The 23,216-nt window shown below is 37.6% G+C and overlaps 1 protein-coding gene across 3 annotated transcripts in view; it reads left to right on the top strand.

Annotated features, from left to right (window-relative positions):
- Positions 1–23,216, top strand: part of RNF217 (ring finger protein 217) — a 126,866-nt gene that overhangs the window by 72,689 nt on the left and 30,961 nt on the right. For all 3 annotated transcript variants that reach the window (XM_081828924.1, XM_081828923.1, XM_081828922.1), the window contains exons 2-3: positions 9,503–9,736; positions 22,056–22,220. In XM_081828924.1, the coding sequence (XP_081685050.1) occupies positions 9,503–9,736; positions 22,056–22,220 (399 nt within the window). The remainder of the gene's footprint in view (positions 1–9,502; positions 9,737–22,055; positions 22,221–23,216) is intronic.

Raw genomic sequence — 23,216 nt, forward strand, 5'->3', positions numbered from 1 at the left:
TCCTGACTTGTTAATTTTAGCCATTCTGACTGGTGTGAGGTGGTATCTCATTGAGGTTTTGATTTGGATTTCCCTGGTGCTGAGGGATGTTGAGCACTTTTTCATGTGTCTGTTGGCCATTTGGATGTCTTCTTTGGGAAAATGTCTGTTCATGTCTTCTGCCCATTTCTTGATTGGAATGGCTTTTGCTTTTACTTGCTTTTGGCATTTTAAGATATTTAAGCATATTTTAAAGGCCAAGAAAATGAAACCAATGAGGAGGGAGAGAGAGAAGTTATAAAAGGTTTCTTGTAGGTTCTGTAAATGTTTTAAAGTTTGAAGTTTTCTCTAGTCCCTGAAATTTTCACTTGTTCCTTTTTACTGAAATTAAACCTCTGGGTAAAAAAGTAAAATTAGTCTTCCCTCCCCCACCAGAGGATTGCTAATTATTACTCTGGTACTAGATCAACTAAAAATGCCATTTCCTGTTTATTACTATGAACTATATATCTATATTTCCATATCTATGTGTCTGTATTTCCATTCTTGGTTAAATTTTTAAGAAAATGGGGCACTTTTGATGTAAATCTATAATATCTGTGTTTCTTATTTACCTCAGCATTCAGTCCTCCTTATTGGAATACAATATATTCATGTAATTTGTACTTTATTTATCTTCCTTTAAATATATGGTTTTGGAGGAAGAACACTGAATTATGAATGAGAATACTGAGTTATGAATTATTGCAGGATTTAAATGTTCTCAAATAAGAAATAAGCATCATAAGAGTTCTTAATTTCTAAAACTAATTTTGTGAAATATTGTTTTCTAAATACCAAGGAAGATAGATATTAGCCAATTTTTATTGAGTTTTCCCTATCCGTCAGATACTGTTCCAGGTATTTTACACAAATTAACTCATATAGTCCTCTCAAAAACCCAGTTCGGTTGGTATATTGCCATCACGGTTCCATGGATGCAAATGCTGGATGAGGGAGAGAGTAAGGAATTAGTGGTGAGACTCAGAACCAATCTGAGTCTGGAATCTGCTCTTTTAACCACTACACTACTGATTTTTTTTAGCTAGAGCTAAAGTTTTAGAAAGTTTAAGTGCATTGTTGGTCTTTTTGTAAATTAGTGCACGCCTTATAATTACACCGTTTTAGAGACAGCAGGGAATCCTAAAGGTGAATTACTCCATTTCCAAGAGAGTTGGTTGTGTGTGCCCCTGAAACTCAAGGACACTCGGCCACATAAACAGCAGCAGAATCTTGCCTCTGATTTCCATTTGGGGGTCCTTTTTGTAAATTACCTGTGTAGTGTCTTTATATTCTGATTGTAAGAAATTGGAATGGCTTATTTAGATTAACATAATGATGGGGGAAATCAGAGTGGATAACATTTAAACAAAGAAAACTCAATTTTTCTTTTAGAAGTATTTCCCTCCCTAATGTGTGACCAAATATCTAGTCTGGTCTAAAATTTCTGCCTTTCAAAAAGCAAATTTTATCATAGTTAAATGAATATGTACTCATTCTGTTTATCTGAGCACATATTACATATACATTTTTCTTTCAGTCTAAATAGTTCATCAGTACTTTGTTTTGAAAAATCCCTTCATACTAATATTCTTTATAGACTGATTAAAATTTGGAAGTTAACTTCTTAAAGAATCTAGGGAATTTATCTTACTGATACACTTGCCTACATGTGAATAATTTACATATAAGGGTATTCATTGTGGCATTATTTGCCATAGCAAAATATATCCTAAAAAACAATCTAAATGTTCAACAGTATGGGAAATAAGGCTGGTGGTATTTCTAGTACAGTGGAAATCTAGACAGTTATTAAAAACAAAAAAAAAAACAAGGAAGCCCTTCCTATGTAATACGAAAATATCTCCACAATATATTGTCAAGTGCAGAAAACAAAGTGATTATTATTTGCTAACATTTGGGTAAAAAAGGGACAAAATACATATATTTGCATTTCTTATATGTGCTAAAACATTTCTTGAAAGAAACAGCAACCATTTGGTGGGATGGACAGAAAATGAGTACGATTATAAGGGAGAGACTTGCTTATTTTTATCTACTTTATACTTTTTGGTTTTTGAATGATGAGAATTTCTAACCTTATTCAAAAAGCTGAATTAAAATTTAAAAATTTTTCTTAAATGAATAAGGGAGCATGAAAATTTGGGTGAGAAAAGAGAGGAAAGAGGTTTAACATAAACAGGTGATGGTGTATAGAAAAACAGGGTTGCATTATTGAATAGAAAATTAATACTGCATTAATTATATAGTTATTATTTTAACCATTTTTTTAAATCTCTGTGTTTTCTTTTTAAGATTTTATTTATTTGTCAGAGACAGAGAGAGCACAAGCAGGGGGAGCGGCAGGCAGAGGGAGAAGCAGGCTCCTCACTGAGTAAGGGGCCCAATGTGGGGCTCGATCCCAGGACCCAGGATCATGACCTGAGCTGAATGAAAGCAGACATTTAACTGACTGAGCCACCCAAGCGTCCCTATTCTAACTATTTAAACATTATTTTGCTGACTCTGTAAGTGCTATAAGAACTCAATTAATTCCTTTAAAATTACATGTCATTGTGATGTTAATGTTCATTCCCCTGATAACTCATGAAGTTGAACACACTTTCATGTTTGTTGGTCATTGAACATCCTCTTTTGTGAAGTGCCTTGACTATTTTTCTGTTCAGTTGGTTGTCTTCCTTTTTCTTATTGACTTGGAGAGGTTCTTTATATACTCTGGATGAACAAACCTTGTCTTTACATATTGTAAATATATTCTCCCATTCTAATTTACAGTCTCACTCCCTCCACAGTATCTGTCGGTGAACAGAGGTTTAAATTTTATTTAATCCAGTTTATTAATTTTGGGGGGATATTTTTCGTGTCACAAGTAAGAAATGTTTCCCTTCCCTGAGATAATGAAGGGCAGAGAGAAGCAGACTCCCCACTGAGCAGGGAGCCTGATGCAGGGCTCAATTCCAAAACCCTGGGATCATGACCTGAGCTGAAAGCAGACGCTTAACCGACTGAGCTACCCAGGCGCCCCTCTCCTTTGTTGTTTTTAAGATACTTTTTTATGTTTGGCACTTTTACTTGGTGTGTCTAAGTGTGTTTTTCTTTGTATTTATCTAGCTTGGGGTTGAGAGAACTTCTGGGATATTTGGCTTGATGTTTTTCATTAGTTTTTTAAAAAAATTCAAAGACATCTAGCACAATGCTCTGTAGTTCCTGTTGAGTAAACAGAAAAGCATATTTATCAGTAAAGCAGCCACTTTCCTGTAGTCACTGATGATAAAGTCATGGGGAAATCCATGAACCTGAAAATGAATCTGCTTCTATGGTGCTCCACAAAGTAATTAATGCATAGAAAATGTTTAGAACAGTGCTTGGCGGGGCACCTGGCTGGCACCAGTAGGTAGAGCATGTGACTCTTGATCTCAGGGTTGTAAGTTCGAGTTCCATGTTGAGTGTAGAGACTACTTAAAAAAGTAAAATCTTAAAAAAAAAAAAAGAGTAAAAGAATAGTGTTTGGCATGTAGGAGGAGCTGTGTTCATTTCATGATTGTTACTGCTTTTGTTGTGGTAGTCTCTTCTCCTCTGTCATATTAACATGTTCCATTTTTAAGGAAAGAGGAAATTGATATCAAGTGAACAAAAGTTGGAGGCACCCTGTAAACTATTATGACCAACACTTAAAACCAAGATCAAAGTCATTAGGCATACCTTTGATAAATCAAGCTTTGAAGTCCAAGTTTTAAACATTCTCTGTCCTTCTGTCTGGATGATTTAATTATTCTGACACTTTTCCAGAGGCTCCCCCTCACCTGTGTCACTAAATTACTTTTGAGTTGTCCCAAGTGGCAAATTAGCCTTTTAGCTTTAATGTTAAGTGAATAGTAGTGTCTCTTGGAGACACCTGGAGATTGTCTTAACGTTAAGTAATTTTGTCTTACAAGAATGGACCTGTTTTTGTCCAGAAGAATTGGAGAATGTATTTTTCAGTGATATAAATACTGGTATTAGCATTGAACACAACACAAATTTAAAATATCTTTGTTTGGGGGCACCTGGGTGGTGCAGTTGATTAAGCACCTGACTCTTGATTCCAGCTCAGGGTCTTGAGATCGAGCCCCACATTGGACTCCATGCTCAATGAAGATCTGCTTGAGGTTGTTTCCCCCTTCCTCTCCCTCCCCCTCTGCTCCTCCCCTACTCTCTCTCTCTCTCGCTCGCTCGCTTGCTCTTGCTCTTGCTCTCAAATAAATAAAGTCTTTTTTAAAAAATAAAATATCTTTGTTTTAAGTATATTAAGTACATAAAATCCTTGAAACAGAAGTTAGATGACATGTTATTTGAACTATTAAATTGGTATTAAAGAATCATTGTCATTTGAGGAGATATTTGATATCATGGTTATGTATTTTAAAGGACTAATTTTCTTTAGATCCATACTGAAATATTCATGAATGAAATGACATGATGTTTGCTATTTGCTTCAAAATAATATGGGAGGACCATATGGTTCAGTGCACAGAAGAAACAAGATTGGCCAAGAGTTGATAAGTGTTGATGCTGGAGAATGGGTACTTAAAGATTCATAATATCAATCTGTTTACTTTTGCGTATGTTCATGATTACCCTAATAAAAAATGTTTTAAACAGTGGGTAAAATATTAAGTGAATTAGTATCATCAAATCATCAGTTGCTAGAAGAGGCTATCAACACAACTTTGATTGCTGTATTCTCAAGTTCCACAAGAGCAAGATTCATAGCTTAAGCTACTTTATATCCTGGACCTATGTCTTTTACTTGTAATATCTTAAGAGTTAAATATATGTTTTTTTGGATGAATTAATGAACTTTATTCTTGTTGCTATAATAAATTTGCAGTGAATCCTTTCCAGCAAATATCACATATCCATGAAAACTGTATTTTATTAGACACTTCTCAGTGAATAGCATCCCTCAGCATAGGATTATTCAAGCCAAAATCCTAGTTATCTTTGCTTCCTCCCTTTACTTCATTTTCAATATCTGCCAAACCCCATCACCAAACCCCATTGGCTCCACTTCCAAAATGTGCCCCATATCTGGCTACTCCCATCACCTAGTTCCATCATCCACCATCGACCGTCTAGAGGGCTGAAACAGTCAGAGGCCACTGGTAAGAAGAAAAGTACAATCCAGAGTCCTATTATTCTCCCAGTCTCCACTTTTGTCCTTCTGCAGTCCATTCTCCAGGAAGAGCCTGAGTGATGTTTTTAATGTCAATCAAAGTATGTCACTCCGCCTCATAAAACTAGTCAATGATTTACACTGAATTTAGAATACAATCCATAACTTCCTATCACAGCCAACAAGGTCTGTGTGCTCTGGCTCATTTGGTACGTGTCTCAGTCACACAGTTCTGTTCTGTGAACACAAGCCCATCAGACACCTTGTGCCCTGGGGCCATGTCCTTGCTTCTGTTGCCTGTAGTCTCTTCCCCAGTTTCTCTACATGATGGGCACTTTAGTTACCCATTCAAGTTCTCCCTTAGAGATCCCTTCCCTGATGTGTAGTTCCCTCAAGCACTGACTATAATATGCCTGGCTTATTTACTTATTATACATTTCCTGCAAAGAAGCTCTGTGTCTCTCTCCCCTCATTTCTCCAGAGTCCACCATGGTGCCTAACTTGTAAAAACCACATTTCATTGAAATCTAAGACATGATCAATTGTAGGATGCAGTATTATATTATGTGCCACCAAGAAAATAAAAACTGCAAATTAAACTATGGGACAATGCTAAAGACTATTGATGATAAGACAATCCTGACTTTTGAGATATTAAAATGCTCAAACTGAGGGTTCTAGAGGGGAGGGGGGTGGGGGGATCGGTTAGCCTGGTGATGGGTATTAAAAAGGGCACCTATTGAATGAAGCACTGGGTATTATACACAAACAGTGAATCATGGAACACTACATCAAAAACTAGTGATGTAATGTATGATGATTAACATAACATAATAAGATAAAATTTTTTTTAAAATGCTGAAAAAATGTGTCCTTGAACTGATGAAATACAAATCTTGTTGAATAAATAAATGAATGAACTTTGCTTAATCATGATTACTTATTTGGTAGTGATTTTTTTGAGGAAATTATTCTGAGAAAGATATGTAGAGGCCCAGAGATTGCATAGGTCATGAGTAGCATTTTATTATGAAAAAGGAGATATTGTTTAGTATGAAGAACTATGAGTAATTCAAAGAACTGTAAGAGTAATTTTTCCAAATTGTCAATTACTAGCTTACCAGCAATGATTCAAATTTTGTAGGTCCTGGGTGGGCCATAAAACTTGAATTCTCAGCAAACCCTTTAAGAGACTCAAGCAGTTGTCCTGGAGATTCAGGCCCTATGCTTGAAAAGGAAAGAGGATAGAAAATATGGGGACAGACATAGATTCAGAGACAGTTGGTAGTGGGAAGACGAGAAGCTATGATCCTATTGCTTCTTCTGTCTGCTTCTATCTGCTTAATAAAATAGAGATCATTTTGTTCAGTTCAGGGTAAGGATTTTGGAGCTTTCAGAAAGAAGAGAAGGTATAGAATAGGCAAAATGCAGAGAGTTTGAGAGCATGAAGAAATTGTGCGTTCTAAGGAAATGGATAGGTATGCAGACAGATTTGAAAAACACTGAAGACAAGGTCCTCTGGTTGGATGTTAGATGGTAGGTAATACCCAATGTGGTGTGGTAATGAGCACTCACTGCTGAAGGAGTAACAAGAGAATCTACTCCCTTGAGCTGCCTTGAATTGCTCTGGTCCCTAAACTACATTCCATTTCTATAAGACCTGACTATCCCTGGTTGGTTCTGAACTTACTGCTTCCATTGTTATCATTGTATGGTTAAAATAAATTTATAGGGGAGGGAGGCCAGATTAAAACATTGACCTGGTAGCAAAAAATTTGGCTCCTATCCCCTAAAGTATGCTGATCCCCAATAAACAAGAGTCACTTGAAATGGCCCAAGGGAGCTCCTTCTGTGTGGAATGAAAACAAATTGGTTTTCACTTGCTGAAAACTGGAGGGTTTTTTTTATTTTCTTATGAAAACATCCAAACTTTTAGGATGGCTTCATGCTCTGCCCTCACGCTCTGATCCCAGGTCATCTGTACACCCTTATCTTTCTGACTTTGTGGTCCAGTCTTACTGATCATCTTTCAGTCCCTCTGAGGCTGTCATCTTTAGGTTAGGATGCATGTACCTTAGGGCGGTATACATTTGATCCAGTTAGGAGGTGGGCAAAATATGGAATACCCCTGCTATAGGATGCCATATTCTCTTACTTCCAGGCCTTCGTCCATGGTGTATCTTCTGTCTGCTTGAAACACCTTCACCCTTGTTTGGCTAAGTCCTACTAATCTTAAGATCTCACTTGAAACCTCACTTCTTCCTAGAAGCCTCGTCTGAACCTCCAAAGTGTGAGGTTACTCAGCCTCCCCCATATCCTCTCCTGACACCCTGTTCTTGTCCGTCAGGCAGACTCACACTCTGTATCATGATCACTTCTTTTCTGATGGGCACTGCAAAGCTTCAGTGCCTAACCCAATACCTGGCTCAGAAGCAGGCTTGATAAATGTTGACAGAATATTAAAAAAGGAAACATTTATTAATTTTTAAAAAGTTTTATTTGCTTCATTAACCCAGTTTCTAATAATGTCACACATGGTTTTTTGTCTGTTTAAAATCTGAAGATTTAAACTGAGCTATAACTGAAAACAATGCATTATAAAATTTAATTGGGTTTATAATAACATTTCATAACTCTAACAACATAAAAAGTAGAAAAATTATTTTGGGCTGATATTTGAAAAACCTCTCTAGACTGTGTTTTGTACAATAGTCATATAAAATTATGTAGCAATTGACATTTTCAGCAGGTTGATCCTAAGAAGGAGGTTTATCTAAAGCCAGACTCCTTCATTTCATTATCAGTCTGGCTCATGTCCTTTATTCATATTAAATGTATCATCCCATGCATCCTTTAGCCTGTGGCTTCTTAACTACCTATCCTCAAGTCTGTGCCAGATAAACAGCAAAGTTAAAAGAAAAGTTACTATGATGTCAGTTGTGTGTTTTTTTAATTGCTCTTTGTGGTGATGTTTTTCTTTTCCCAGACAGCATAGCATTTCCCCATTCCTCCCTCAGTTTTCAGGGAGGGCTTTTTCTCATTAAGGTCAGTGTGTTTTGCCTTCTCAGAATGTCAGCTTCACCCAAGTGAAAAAGAAACAGTTTAGCATTGTTTGCCATTTGGAACTTTCACTGTCTCCCTTTGCTATATGCAAAAGGAGATTATGATGCCATGATATATAAATACAATAAACACTTCTTGTTCACTACTTATGGAGACATTTATGGAACTCCTTAATTTTAAATAGTTTATTTTCTTCATCTTTTAAAATTTAGTTCTGTCCACACTTTGTGCTTTAATCTTTTGCTGTAATCTTTAATGCTAACCTTATCTAGAATCCTATACCAAATGCTAAATGTAGCATTCTAGTACATCCTTCTCCTCTCTCCTAACTTAACTCTGTGGCCCTGGGGAGAAATTCATTTTATAAATAGCCTCAGTTGTAGCCAAATCTCATATGGATTTTTTTTAAGATTTTATTTATTTATTTGCCAGAGATGAGAGAGAGAGAGAGAGAGCACAAGCAGGGGGAGCGGCAGGCAGAGGGAGAAGCCGGCTCCCCGCTGAGCAGGGAGCCTGAAGCGGGACTCCGTCCCAGGAGCCTGGGATCATGACCTGAGCCAAAGGCAGACGCTTAACTGAATGAGCCACCCAGGCGTCCCAACATATGGATTTTTTTTTTTAAACCAATGTGATTTGTGTAATTTTCTTACTTGTTCCTGTGATTCTGATGACATAAAAACTATTACATGGAAGAGTCAGGGAAGATGAGGTTATTATTACAGTATTTTTAAACTACTAGGTGATATATATCTATATGTACATATATATAGATATATATATTTTTTTCAAAATCCTTTTTATTTCTTTTAAAGTACAGTTGCCCTAAGTTTAGTGCTGAGATGCTCCGTAGTAAGGCTGAAAAATCTGAACCACCTTTTCATCCTTTAGCTGGCATATTGTCTGAACGCCCTCTTACCCTGAGGTTTCCAGAAGGATGGGATGATAATTTGCTTCTTTGCTGAGCCTGTGGCTTAGGTCTATTTGAGTTCACAAATACGATGATAGAGAATGCTTAAATATGCTGTAAATCATTTTGGAAAATTTATATAGTGATTAATTATTTTGGTACAGCCTAATGTAGGTACCAAAGTGATTACCATTTACTATGTTAGAAATCCGGAAAAATGATGGATAATCCTTTACTGTAATGATGAAATAAGTGATAATATATGAGAAAAAAAGAAGAGATTAACCAGTGTCTTTTTTTTTTTTTTTTTTTTGTCTCCCATGTGCTCTTTCTCACAGGTACAACTTGGCCAAGTAGAAATCAAATGCCCTATCACAGAATGTTTTGAATTCCTGGAAGAAAGAACGATTGTCTTTAACTTAACCCATGAAGATTCCATCAAATATAAGTACTTCTTGGAACTTGGCCGTATTGATTCCAGCACCAAGCCATGTCCTCAGTGCAAGCACTTTACAACCTTCAAGAAAAAAGGACATATCCCCACCCCTTCCAGATCAGAAAGCAAATACAAAGTAAGCATGTTCACCAGAGTTGTGGGTTAGATGTCACATGATGCCAAATTAGGCCAACTTGTGGTGGGCATTAAGTGGGCTTCCTTCCCTTACCGAAATCTAAGGTGAGTATATATTGGCTGTGATTCTGAAAATACGTGGTTTGGGGAGGCTGATGATAAGAAAGCACGATTGAGGATTTAACTAAAGTTTTTCTTTGACTTTAACCATGTTTAAAATTCATTTAGTAGCCTAATGGGATGACTAATCTTCTAAAGTAATTGTCACTGTTATTACTAAATATTAAGTAAATACTAATCCTTTTTTTTTAGTGTAAGCTTGTCTTTTTTGGTGGGCCCAAAATGAATCTCCTCTGGCTCTGTCTATAATAAATGAAAATAGTATAAAATGCTATTAATTCATGTATTTAGCAGGTACAAAATGCCAGTATAAGCTAGACCGTATGCTAAATTTGGGGGATACAGAAGCAAATGTGACATCGTCCTTGCTCCAAAAATGTCTAATGAAGATGAGAGAGACATATGTTCTAAAATGACAGTTCAATATGATTAGTCAAAAAAACAAAACAAACAAAAACAAGAATCCCAATACACTTGGGCTTTGAGAACATGGATGGAGGAGAAGAGGCTAGGATGTGAGGACAGACTTCTTGGAGACGACGCAGTTCTCCAGGCAGATAAAGAGGTAAACATTGGAGGACACGTCCGAGCAAGGACTGAAGGAATGAGTCCATGCGCAGGCCCGGAGGCTGGGGCAGGCACGCTGGAAACAAACGCTTGCTGGGGCTGGTGGCAGGGAGCCAGGGAGAGGCAGCGGTCGGTATTTAAAAGCAGATCGTGTGGAGTCTTACGATGTGTTCCGAAGTTTGAATTTAATTCTGTAGGCATTACGGAGAGATCATTCTGGCAGCATTAGTAGAGGATGTCACTGGAGGGCAAGACAGAAGTCCGGGCCGCGAGGTGTGGGAGCTACTCCCTGATTCACGGCACCGGCTGTCCATCCCCATCACCTAGGTGTCTTTTAGACTGCCAGTGCCCCGGGCTGCCCCTCAACAACACTCGGGCACAGTTCTGAGCCTCCCCGGGTGTTGCTAGTGTGCAGTGCGGCTGGGAACCTGTGCGGTAAATGACGCGGGCAGATGCTGAGACCAGTGGCAGTAGTTTCTCACCCTCGTCATTACAGCAAAATATAATATAGTAATATAATAAGGTAAGGCTTTGCTCACGTTCTGGTCTTGGAAGCAGCCGTGGCTACGGTATTCATTCTGTAACTGAGGGACTGTGGTTTAGCAAGGACTTCCCTCTGTGGGTTGCAGTGATGAGCTACAGTACGTTACTTAAGCCTCTTAATGAGCAACTGGGCTTTGAAAATCGCTTGGCTCTCATAGTTAATTCTTTTATTTACTATTTTTGTGAAGGCTAGGCTCGTAACTAGCAGGAAACCCCCCCCCTTTTTTTTTCCTTCTCCAAAAAGTACATTTTTGAGGTTGCAAAACTGTATAACTAAAATAATACACTCACAGTGATTTTGAATACTGACTTAATAGCAAGAGCAGACTTTTATTTGACTCTGTATATTTCTTAGGTTTAGTTATTTTTATTCCAATTTTATGTTGTTGATGTGATCAGAAATTACTAGTTTTAGTTTTAGAAGAAATTACTTCTTATCTCATAACAGCGTATTTTATTTTTTCTAAATTATGTTTGGAATCATATATATATAATATACAATTTTATATAACTTATTTTTTATAAAATATATATATTGATACAATTAATACATATTTATAAAATATATATATAAACTCAGACTGTACTATTTTGGAATTTTGGTAATTAAAACATGTATGCATAACTGAGTCAAAATGGAAAACATTCAAAAATATATTGTTCTTGGGCGCCTGGGTGGCTCAGTTGGTTAAGCGACTGCCTTCGGCTCAGGTCATGATCCTGGAGTCCCGGGATCGAGTCCCGCATCGGGCTCCCTGCTCGACAGGGAGTCTGCTTCTCCCTCTGACCCTCCTCCCTCTCATGCTCTCTGTCTCTCATTCTCTCTGTCTCAAATAAATAAATAAAATCTTTAAAAAAAAATAAAATATATATTGTTCTTGTGAAATGGGTTAGAGGTGTAATTTAAGGTGCAATTATAGTTATAATAAAATTTTATAAATACCATTTCATCCCAAGTCACCAAATTATTTGGTGATGAGCATTATTTATCCGAATGCACATGTATTGAGAGGGAAATATGTAAAAATTGAAAAATATAAGATCCTATCTTTGTATAATATTGAGTGAACCAAGGGCATCCTGATAACATTTCCCAATGTGGGGCTTCCTCCAATGTCCATCAGTTGGGTTGTAAGTAAGAAGAGACATAGGGGGCAAATGGATCAAGACCTCAAACGTAGTAAGCTCGGTTTTTTATTTCTGATGAGCAAAGGAGAAGGATATTTGCTTTAGGGACAGGAGAAATGCAACGCAAAATAAACATTGTTGATCAGAAACAGTGGAAATCCTTGGTAATGGGTAAGAGATGAAAATCTCAATAAATATAAAGTAAAACTATTAAACAACTTTCAAGAAAAATATAGCTACCACAAAATTTGGGCATGCTTACTGTTATTACTCATCTTTACTCTTGTAGAAGAGAAGATCTCTAACAGAAAAGATAATCCCCCCATTTTATACAGTACAAAGTTCTAGGGATAATTCACACAATTCCTGAAGCAAAGATTTTAACTATTTAATATAATGTTTATATAGCATTTTTCATCATTAAACTGTAAGTTCTTATGTTAACATTAACTACTTGATTTACGTGCGCATACCTGTCTGGATATTATGAGTAAGGAGAGCTTGGACAAAGATGCTTCAGCAAACCAACTGTGACTTTCATGATTATAGCATAGCACCCTACACTGAGACTCTTATCTTTGTTCTTTGTGGTAAATCAATGGCTATTTTTTAGGTTTGCTCTGTTTTTAAAAATTCTGTTTCCCCAATAACAGATCCACTTCCAAATGGTGTAGTTCATCATAACTTTAAGAGTATTGAATTCAAGTACTTGAATGTAGTGAACTGAGCCATAACACAACGGAAACAAAAAAAAGATTACTACTAATGTCTTACATGTCTGAGCAATTTAAAATCTCTTTATAATATTGTTTACAGCCTAAAATGGATTTTGTATCAATTGATGAAACCCTTGTAATGTATATTTCAATATTACTCTTTCTGTGTCATTGAATTATAATGTTGTGATCCAAGATGTCACTCCTTGAACATTTATTATGATTTCTGTCAATTCAGAAGCACTTAAATAGAAGGTTAAAATTGCTTGGAAATATCACAGCTACTTTATAGCAGGAAATACCTTTGGATACATCTCACATGAAATTTGAAATCTAAAATACCATATGTGGGGATTTCATTTAAATAGGTTTGTAAATACCACTTGTTAATTTTTTTAGTATTTTACAAGGTAAACAAAATATATCAACAAGCAGGAAGAAGAACTCCTAGGTGCCAGTACATCCTTCCAAGCCCTCACTCAACATCTCCCTTCTGACAGAAGTTTGAGTACTCAGAGCTTTTCATTATGTTCAGAATTCCATTAAACTACTACTATATCAAATAGAATAAGTATACTCCTGAATGGAGAGATTTACATTGTGACAACCTTGCCTTTGTGCAAATCCAATCTTTATCATTCATAATATTTGTCTTCTTGTTCCTGCAACTCTTGTCATGAGGCCAAAATATTTTACCACTCCATTTCTTCAACGTTAATTTCAAATCCAATAAAAAAAATCTAATCTCTAACCGAAACAGTTCCTAGAATGTATTAATGCAACTGCATATCAATACAGTGAACACATTAGCGATGGGAAAATGAAAATGCTGCAGTTGTGCTTTAATGACGCTCATGTGATGCCTGGTGACAGACACATCCCCAGCACCTGAATTTTTTCTCCATAGCAACTATCATCTGGGATTTTATGGTGTTATCGTGTGGTTATTTGCTTAAAGTCTCTCCCACTGGTCTCTAGGAGGCCAAGTCCAGGCTTGCTGACTGCTGAGAAGCTGTGTCAAGCCCTGTGTCTGATAGACTGCACTCTCAAATTATATTTGTTGAAGAACTAATAAATGGGCCAATGCATATATAATAACATGTACTGTAGTCAATGTGGGTAGAAAATGCTGAGAGCACTGGGAGAAAAAAGGACAGGAGAGACTGAAAAGACTTCAGTAAGAGTAAACTAAGCTTTGAAATGCTCAATTTGCCAAGCTGGAAAAGGTGGGTCAGAGCACTGGCTTCCAACTCTATTTAAACTCAGTCTGCCACATACAAGCTCTGCCCCTGTGAGTACAGTTTTCACATGTTTCACTGGGGTTAGTAATAGTACCTGTCAGAAGGGCAGAGTAAGGATTAAACAGGGTCCCGCATGTAAAGTGCTTAACACCATGTCTGACGCATCCTAAATGCTCAACACTTGCTAGAAATTATTATGTTTGCTCTCATTATTAGGCACGGGCCACAGAATGAGCAATCCTGGGTTATTGGGAAAGAGATAGAGGAGTCAAGAAGAAGACAGGTAGAATAAAAGACTGGGTGACTGACGGATGGTAGGAGCAAAGGAGGGATGATATTGACTCTGTCTTGAAGAAGAACAGGCTTGGGGAGTGCAAAACAAATTTGGTTTGAAATGTATTGATGATGTTAAGTTTGAAAACCCTTTGGGGCTTCAAAGAGATCTCTAAGAAGCGTGGATCTTATGAGGAGGGATCTGTTGGCAAGTATTAAGGCAGGGGAAGATGACTGAATTCACAGAAATGGATAAAACATGTTCTGAGAGGTAGAGAAGGTTATAGATCTTCATGAAAAAGAGGAGAGGATTACAAATGATTAAATGTAGTCATTATATGCCTAGGAGTTGTACTGAGGTAGGGGCAGTTCTTGGTTTCCTTCCTATTTCCCAGTGTAGACCAAGAAATTGCCCCCTTTCATACTGATTTGGACTAAGTTGAAGGGCATGCATAAATCAACGCAGGGAATGTGTTAGAGGTCATTTTCGTTATGGTTTCCTTGAGGCAAAACTAATATAAACCCCACTCTTCTTCCCACAGATGATGAACAGAACCTTGAAAATTCACTGAATGGTGTTTTGATTCATTGTAAGGTGAAAGAAAAAACCCAGTAAAATGTCCTGGGGAAACTCCCTCTGTGTTCTTACCTTATACAGTTAGCAGTCCTTTTTCCCTCTCTTTTAATTATTAAACGCTCTGGGTAGAAATCACATTTTATAAAACTGCAAATACATTATTTCCTTGTGTGGTAAAAGAACTTTTCTAAGGTCTTTATAATCAAATCAATGGGTGTGTTGTTCTTAATTAATGTACTTTAAAACGTGCTTAAGTGGAAGGCTGGAATTCTGGTTATACTCAATTTGCCCTCTTCCTGTGTCTATTACTCAACCCTCTCTGACCTGTCCTGTACTCTAGAAAGTTGACTCTTTGAACTTCTTTTCCAGACTCCCTTACATCTTGATTCCTGTTTGGGTTCAGCCAACTGTTGCCATTGGCAGGAGACAAGAGGGCGGAAGGAGAAAGCAGTAGATGCATTACCTCCTCACTCCCTTCCTAATTCAGTACAAAGCTCTGGCAGTAGCTATGTCCCTCTAGGACTACCTCCCACTAGGTGGTCCCTCCCCCATATTTCTAATTCTCACTGGGTTGGAGAAACCTCTTTCTCCCTTTGTCTCCTTGGGCCTAAGAGTGACAGTGGCTTCCCACTATTTCTGCTTCTGGGACCCTGCCAATCCTTTGTTCAGATCCCAGCTGCACATCTTCAGTTGTGCCTCCAGCAAACAATTTTCATTTATATTGATCAATCAATATGCTCAAGCTTTCTTTTAGTAAAGATAATTTGAGAATTTTTTCCCGTGTGTGAAAATGTTGAACAGTTTCCTATGAAAGTGTGGCTAGCATGCTGCTTTGCTCTTTGGTTTTTCCCCCGACACCATCACTTTAAGTTGACAATATTTACAAACTGAGAATCAGATTGTGCATGAGCCCTGCAAGATCAGTTCATCCTATGACACACACCACTTTCTCTTGGCATTAATGCATCATTGATGTTAGGGGCTGTAGAAAACAAGTGTCACTTCTTAAATGATTGTTGTTAGCATAGATTTGGGAAGGAGATAAAGATGAAGTTGTCTAGCCTGGTTTAAAGAAGCCAGCTTAAACAAAGGGTGTGTTATACATGCTAACTTTGAAAAAATGTGTAATACCCAGCTATGATGCAGATCTACCAAATTTTATTAGGATGCATCTTCTCTCTAGTTCTGATGAGGTGCTTTGCTAAAGTTGTTCTTTGTTTCCTTTATTGATGTATAAATTAGCCATAATATTTTATGGAGTCTTTACTTGAACTTCTAACAACAAAGACCAAATACTAGAATTCGTTTAGTATCTTAACCAACATCTGACGTTTAAAAAAAAACTACAATAATTGTAATAATCAAGGCTCATAGCTACCATAAATTGACCTACAATGGGATTGAAAACTGTTGGGGTTTTTTGCTTCACCACATCATCCCTTGGGTCTTCTGCACAAGAGACAAGCTCAAGAATCATTTCTCTCTGATGACATGCTGAAGAGTGGGTAAAAGTAAGCCAAGTCTGATGCTCATTAGGAAATGGTCTGGAAGATGTTAGGGCAATGGATTTCTCACGTACCATGCTCTGCATTCCTACCTTGCCATATTTACCCTCTCAGATCTGTATGGGAACCTAATGCAACAGTCTACATGTGCATAACTCCTCTCTACAAAATACCTGCAGGTGGCCATTCAGACACTGATTAAACACTTCCATTTTTAAGAAACTTTCTACTCGGAGAATCATTCCCTTCCATTTTGAAAGAATTCATTGTTATCTTCAGGCTGAGCTCTATCCCTTGCATAGCCTTACTATGTTGTGTTCAGAAGAGATGTCTTGTTGAGAATGGGATGATGCCATACTGCTCTGGCTAGTGAGTTTGGACTACACAAATCAGAGCAGAATCTTCCAGTATCATTTATATTCATCTATGAAGAGATAGGTCCTCAGATAAGAAATAAATTCAGACAGATACTTCTCTGGGCCTTGCTTTCTAGGTTTAAAGGAAGAGTCAATAAATGCTTAAAGGTGTTTCCAGGCAGCAGAAGCAAAATAGATTGGTATGAAACAAAAGGAGCCTGGAAACCAATATGAGGGATGTCGGTAAGGCTATTTATATGAATAACCACTACAACTCCATATAGGTTATCTTGTTGTGTGTTAACTGTTTTGGGGTTTTTTTTGTTTGTTTGTTTGTTGTCCTCATTTGATCCCCGACCTTTAGGAAAGTTTCCCTTTCATTTTCTGGTTTAGTTTCAGCTATGCTGTGAGAAATTAAGGCAAAGGTCACTGGACCACATTTGGACTATGTTCAGGGAACAGGGAATGTAAATATAAGACTAAGTGAACTCTGTTTATTGGACACTTCAGCAAGGCTCAGGACTGAAGCAGCTGAAATGACATCTCAGTTTGGGCCCCACGAGAACACTTGCTATCTCCCCAGTGCTCTAGGTGTTTTCAGGCCTCTGTGGAAGCTTAGGCTGGGCCTTCGGCATGGAAGTGTTACCCCATCACTGGCCCCAATGACATTCCACTCAGCCTTCAAGGCCACCTTCTCTCTGAACATTAGCCTTCCAGTCTTCCCTAAAGCACCTTTCCCATTTGTCCCATTTGTCCAAACTTCTATTTTACCAGTAATTACATGGTTTCATAGCTCTCTGGGTTTGTATCTGCCTGTCTTCAATAAGTTCCTTGAGGATAAGTATTTTCATTCTTTTTTATGTGCCTAAAATCAGTACACTCAGTACTTGCTACTTGAGGTGCTCAATAAATATTCGTTGAATGGGCAAATGAATTGATGAATATGTTTCATTATTGCATATCTGTCTTACCCTGTAGTTCTAATAAAGCAAATTCTTCTTGGAAGACTGAGTTAACTCATATTTGCAATGCTGCATTTCAACATGGATATTGTCTGATATTTTAAGTTTGATAAGTAATGATTTCTTGATTTGTTTAAAATAATTATGTTTATAGGAGTGTATAGAATTTAGGCAAAAAAAGACATTTCTGGGGTCCTCTTTGGTTTGGAACTCTGTTTTTATTGTTTTATTTATGGGTTATTTTTTTATTCAGCATGAACTGTCAAGAGAAAATACCATTTGCTTAGGGCAAGTCGGTGGGTTTAACTTGTCATCTGAGTGTCATGGTAGCCCAGAGTTCTGGAAAAACTAAAAGAATTTAGAAGTTTAAAATGTAATACAAAGGTTTTTTTTAATCTTTCATGGATTCTGGGACAAGTTAATCAAGATTCTTAACTCTGATAACTTTATTCTTGAAACACTTGCAGCCCTGTCTCTTGTAGAAGACTTTGACCGTGATAATGACGCTCAGTAAAATGTCACATAGATAAAATACTTAGTAAACATCATCTGGTAATCTAAGAAGTAAGGATACCATCTCAGCCACTGGTCATAAATTAGATATGTTGTTTTTTCTTTGAATTCATTTAGTGTTAGCCAATATGTAGTACTTGCTGTGTGCAAAACAATTCATTTTACAAATAACTTTGAGGGCCTACCATAAGCCAGAAGTTCCGCGTTACTTATCTCAGGAAACACGGGATACCTGAGACAGCTTTTGTAACCTCAGTGAGCTTGTAGCCTGTTAAAGAGATTAGACATCTACATGTTGAATGTGAGCTCTCTAAGATACTGAATCTGTTTGGGAAGAGAGGGAAGACATCTCGAAGCAAGTAGCATTTGATCGGGATAAGATTTCAATGGACAGATTGTGTTAATTGGACTTTCTCCAATTACAAAAGGCAGAGATGTACTCCCTCTCAAGCTACCTCAGTTTCTGAGCTTTACTGCGAGTCTCCACAGGAAGAAGGAAGGGCAGGACAGCAACCTCAGCCGCCACTGAGGCAGGCCCCCCGGAGAACTGGTCACTGGCTCTAGTAGCATGAGAGCCCCTCTGTTGTGTCACTAGATGTGAACGTCAGTTGTTCCCTTCTCTTGTGATCTGCACTGTGGTCACTCAGCTTTTCTTGTCTTTGTCTCCACAACAAAGGTAAAGTGTACGTGTATCCCCATTTCACACCTCAAGAGAAGAAAATCTGTCTTGCCTCATCTCTGTTCAACAATGAGCACCCTAGTGCACAAAGCTCATGCCAGCCACCACGTAGGCTGCTTGCCAGCCAGAGGAGACATGCTTTTGCTCAGCGCCTCCTCCCTGGTGGAATCAGCTGTGGCCGGGGAGACGGGGTCACATGGTAAAGAGCAGACCTTCTCAAAGTTTAGCATGCATATGAATCACCAGGAGACCTTGTGAGAATGCAGAGTCTGATTCAGGAGGTGTGGGCTGTGACATGATTTTTTTGTTTCCAGCGAACTCCCAGGTGGTGCCGATGTTGGTGCTCCTCAGACCACACTTTGAGTAACAAGCACGGAACACAGTGACCTCTGTGTGACTCTAATTACTCAGAAGGCGGGCAATCTGTGTGGGAGGTCTGTGGTTATGAGATGGCGTTTCATGTGGAGGAATAAGTATTGAAAAAGGAGTGGAGGAAGGTGCAGCATTGATGCCCATATGTGTTTTTATATAAGGCCAATTTTGAATATGGTTAAGGCCACAATGGAATAAGGCATCTTCAGACCAGAAAGTTAGAATTTAGACCATTCAGAACAACAGGGTTGTTGGGGTTGCCTATTAGTCCTTTTATTATCTTAGTCCAGAGCAAAGCAATAGTTATTTTAATGTTTTCAGTGGGAGACAGTAAGCAGTTGGGTCTGAATTTGAATTATTCATCTTCACGTGAGAGCTTGCAGCAAAACATTTTTCACAGTTTGCCACGGAGTCCGGGTTGTTGGTGAAGATTGGCAGTAGGATCTGCTGTGGGACTTCGCTGTTTGTTGCACAAAGTTGGGAGCCAGAATCACTGTTATAGACACCTAAGTATCAGATTCCTTATCATTCTGGTATGTTAGGAGAATCACACATTTCTAACGTCTTCATTAGGGATCCATAGGGGTGATAGTTTAGCACTTGGTCACAAGGATCCTTAAACCATTGTGATGTCCAGTACCCACAGTTAATCCCAGTGTCAAAGTGCTCTTTCATTCACTCTTCTATCCACTGCAAAAATACAATCTGACTGACTGATTGAAAACCAAAGAGGTTTTTTTTCTTATTTGACAGTGCTAGAGGTCAGTGACTTAGAACTACTAATAATGTTGAATAGAAGAGAACTTGGTTAAATATTCAAGCCCTTCTGAGATAATGGCAGGTGCGTGAGGAAAAGCAAGTCTTTCTGACGTCTTCCCCATTTCACTCATTACATCCGAAAATTGCATTCACAGAGGCCCCATGCGGCATTTACATTTATTACTCATTGTTTGAGGATGTGGGGGAATGGTCATTTTATATTCTTTTATTATCTGGAGTTTACCCACTTCAACTCATTGTTCTTACTTTAAAATAACTTATTTTAACTTTAATGACCAGAGAAGGCAAAAATGTTGATTTTAAATGACCAACTAGTAACATGCCTCTTTTTTTTTTTTTTTTACCCAAGAGTCTCCTAGTTTATGTAAGTAAAATTTTGAAAAGGATTTTCAAAATTCACCGTATGTTGGTAGTCATATAGAATTCTGATTTACTGAGTAGCTTAACCACGTGACCTTTGATTTCTGCATTTTGGTTTTCAATTGCCAAAGAAAGAATACTCTTTAATATGAGGGAGGGTTTGGCAAAGTGAAAAGAATGATGGCTTTGGAGCCAGACAAACTTATGTTTAAATTGCTTCTTAACACAAGCTTGCTGTGTCACTTTGGGCAAGTTATTTAACCTCTGTGAGTCTTAGTTTTCTTATCTGTAAACTTGTGATTGTACCTACTTTGTAGCATCATTTTGTGGGTAAAGATAAATACTGCATGTCATGCAGCACTATAACAATTCCAGATGACAGAATGTCAATAAATAAATAGACATGATGTCTAAAATTTTATGACAAAATACTCTTTTGTTTTGATATAAATTAAAAGCAAAAGTACTTTTGTTACTTCATATTTACATAGGAAGAACATTACTTATTCTTGACATTAGTGAGAACTATGCTGCTTTGAGTGGTAAACATAAGAGCTGTGATTATAATTGCTCCTTGGTTAACCTGTATATTGGAAACTTTGTTGTCAAAAAAGGGTTTTCTGAAAAAGTAAGTAGTGATATTGTCAACAGTTTACCAAAAGAAATTCTAACTAATCTTCAAAGTGTAGTCAGTAAATTCATTCATGCTGCGTGAAATAATATACAGGAGCACAGAGAAGAGTACTTACCAGTGTTGTTCATAGTGAGACATTTTATTCATTCGCTTTAATCAAACAGGGCCGAGAAAGTCAAATTATGCCCATATGTTCTTAGAGAGTGAAGACCAGAAATCCTGTATGAGAATGGGATGCTTCACTGTCATTCAAAATAAAGAAAGTCAGATAAAATGTCTTCCATGTCAAGTGGAAGACAGATATTTTCAATGGATGTAAATACACACTCTCACGTAGTGAAAATATGAAGACGTCTTTTTGATGGTTTCCTAGGTACAGGCCACAGGCTCACCATACGAATATATGTATAATACGATCTTTTGTATTGATTTTATAATTAACTTCCCTTAGGTTAATAGCAAATGAAGCATATCCTTTATTTAAAATGGTACTTCCTAGCAAATGCTGGTATATAGTTTATTTGCCAGTGTGTTTTTCATTTGATGGAGCATCTTTGAGGCTTTGATTTTATAAAAGTGAATGAAGCCATTGGTAAGAAGAGCAATTGAAATGCCTGGGAAATTGGTTCAAGGGAAAGCTGAATTTAAGGGCAGCAGTCTGAATGTGTAGATTAGGGGCATTGTGAACCTTCAGGTTTTACCCTGTGCTTCAATCTAGAAGATTTTCATAAGGCCAAAATGATTTCCAGAATGGCCCAGTGTTTCATTCCAGTATAGTGTACAAACGGCCTTATCATCCATACCATCCATATCTTTCCTCTTTTAATAATATAAGAGTCACATCTTCTTGTAGCTTAATCTTGTAGAGGGAGCAGTATTTTAAATCTGGACAAATTACAGCCTTTTAGCTAATTTCCTCAAGCATCATCGTTCTTATCCTTTTAAATACTCTCAGTATGTCTACTAGTGCTTAATATTACTTTTCCTTATACAGATCCAGTGCCCCACTTGCCAATTCGTCTGGTGTTTTAAGTGCCACTCTCCTTGGCATGAAGGTGTTAACTGCAAGGAGTACAAAAAAGGGGACAAATTGTTGCGTCACTGGGCCAGCGAAATTGAGCATGGACAGAGAAATGCCCAGAAGTGTCCAAAGTGCAAGGTGAGATAACTAACCTTTACGAAAGAAAAGAAATGTGTGCAACTGGATATCATTGAACAGTAATATTTATAATATTAAAATGAATTACGTGAATAACTTTCTTTTTTTAATTTATTTGAGAGAGAGAGAGCATGTGTGCAAGTTGGGGGAAGGACACAGGGAGAGGGAGAGAGAATCTCAAGCAGACTGCCTGCTGAACGTGGAGCCTGGTCTGGGGCTTGATCTCATGACCCTGAGATCATGACCTGAGCCGAAATCAAGAGTCGGTCGCTTAACCGATTGAGCCACCCCGGCACCCCAACGTGCATGACTTTCTTAATGCAGATGTGGAGAAAAAGAATATTTGCTGCTTCATTTTAGAAGTAATTATATTACCTAACTAAATGGAAGATTTTATGTATAAGCAATGTATATTCTTCTTATTTGCATTATACTTCAAAATATAAGAAGGCTACATATAATTACTGATTTTAAACTTAAGAGTTTTTATTTTCCATTTAAAAATGGGAATGTGTGTACAGGGAAAATCCAGCATGGAAATGATATAAAAGTATTATTTCTAGTGCCACATGCACTATAATCACTTCTCAATTAGGCAGGCCCTGAATCCTTGCAATCCTTTGCTTTTCTTTCCCTCTTTCATTGCTTATCACTTTAGGATTACAATAAGCTGATCATTTGCTTTTTGTAAATCGTAGAAGCTAGTAGTTGAAGTCAGGACTTGGGGATTTTATGAATCCCATTTTTCATTTTTCTCTTGATTATCATGCAGGAAATCAAGAGTTAACAGGCATTTGAGCTAAAATTTAGATGTTGAAAGCCAACCATGCAAACAGCCAGGGAAGACTCACCTACAGAGAAATCAGCAAGTAAATCCAGCCAGAAAACTATGGATTTGATACTTACGGGATAGAGATCTGTTGAAATTTGGAGGTTTTTTTCTCAAAGCTCACTTTAGAAAACTATATGTGTGTATATGCATATGTACACCCTACC

This window comes from Leptonychotes weddellii, chromosome 8, assembly GCF_054177405.1.
Source record: "Leptonychotes weddellii isolate Sample4059 chromosome 8, ASM5417740v2, whole genome shotgun sequence".
NCBI lineage: Eukaryota > Metazoa > Chordata > Mammalia > Carnivora > Phocidae > Leptonychotes > Leptonychotes weddellii.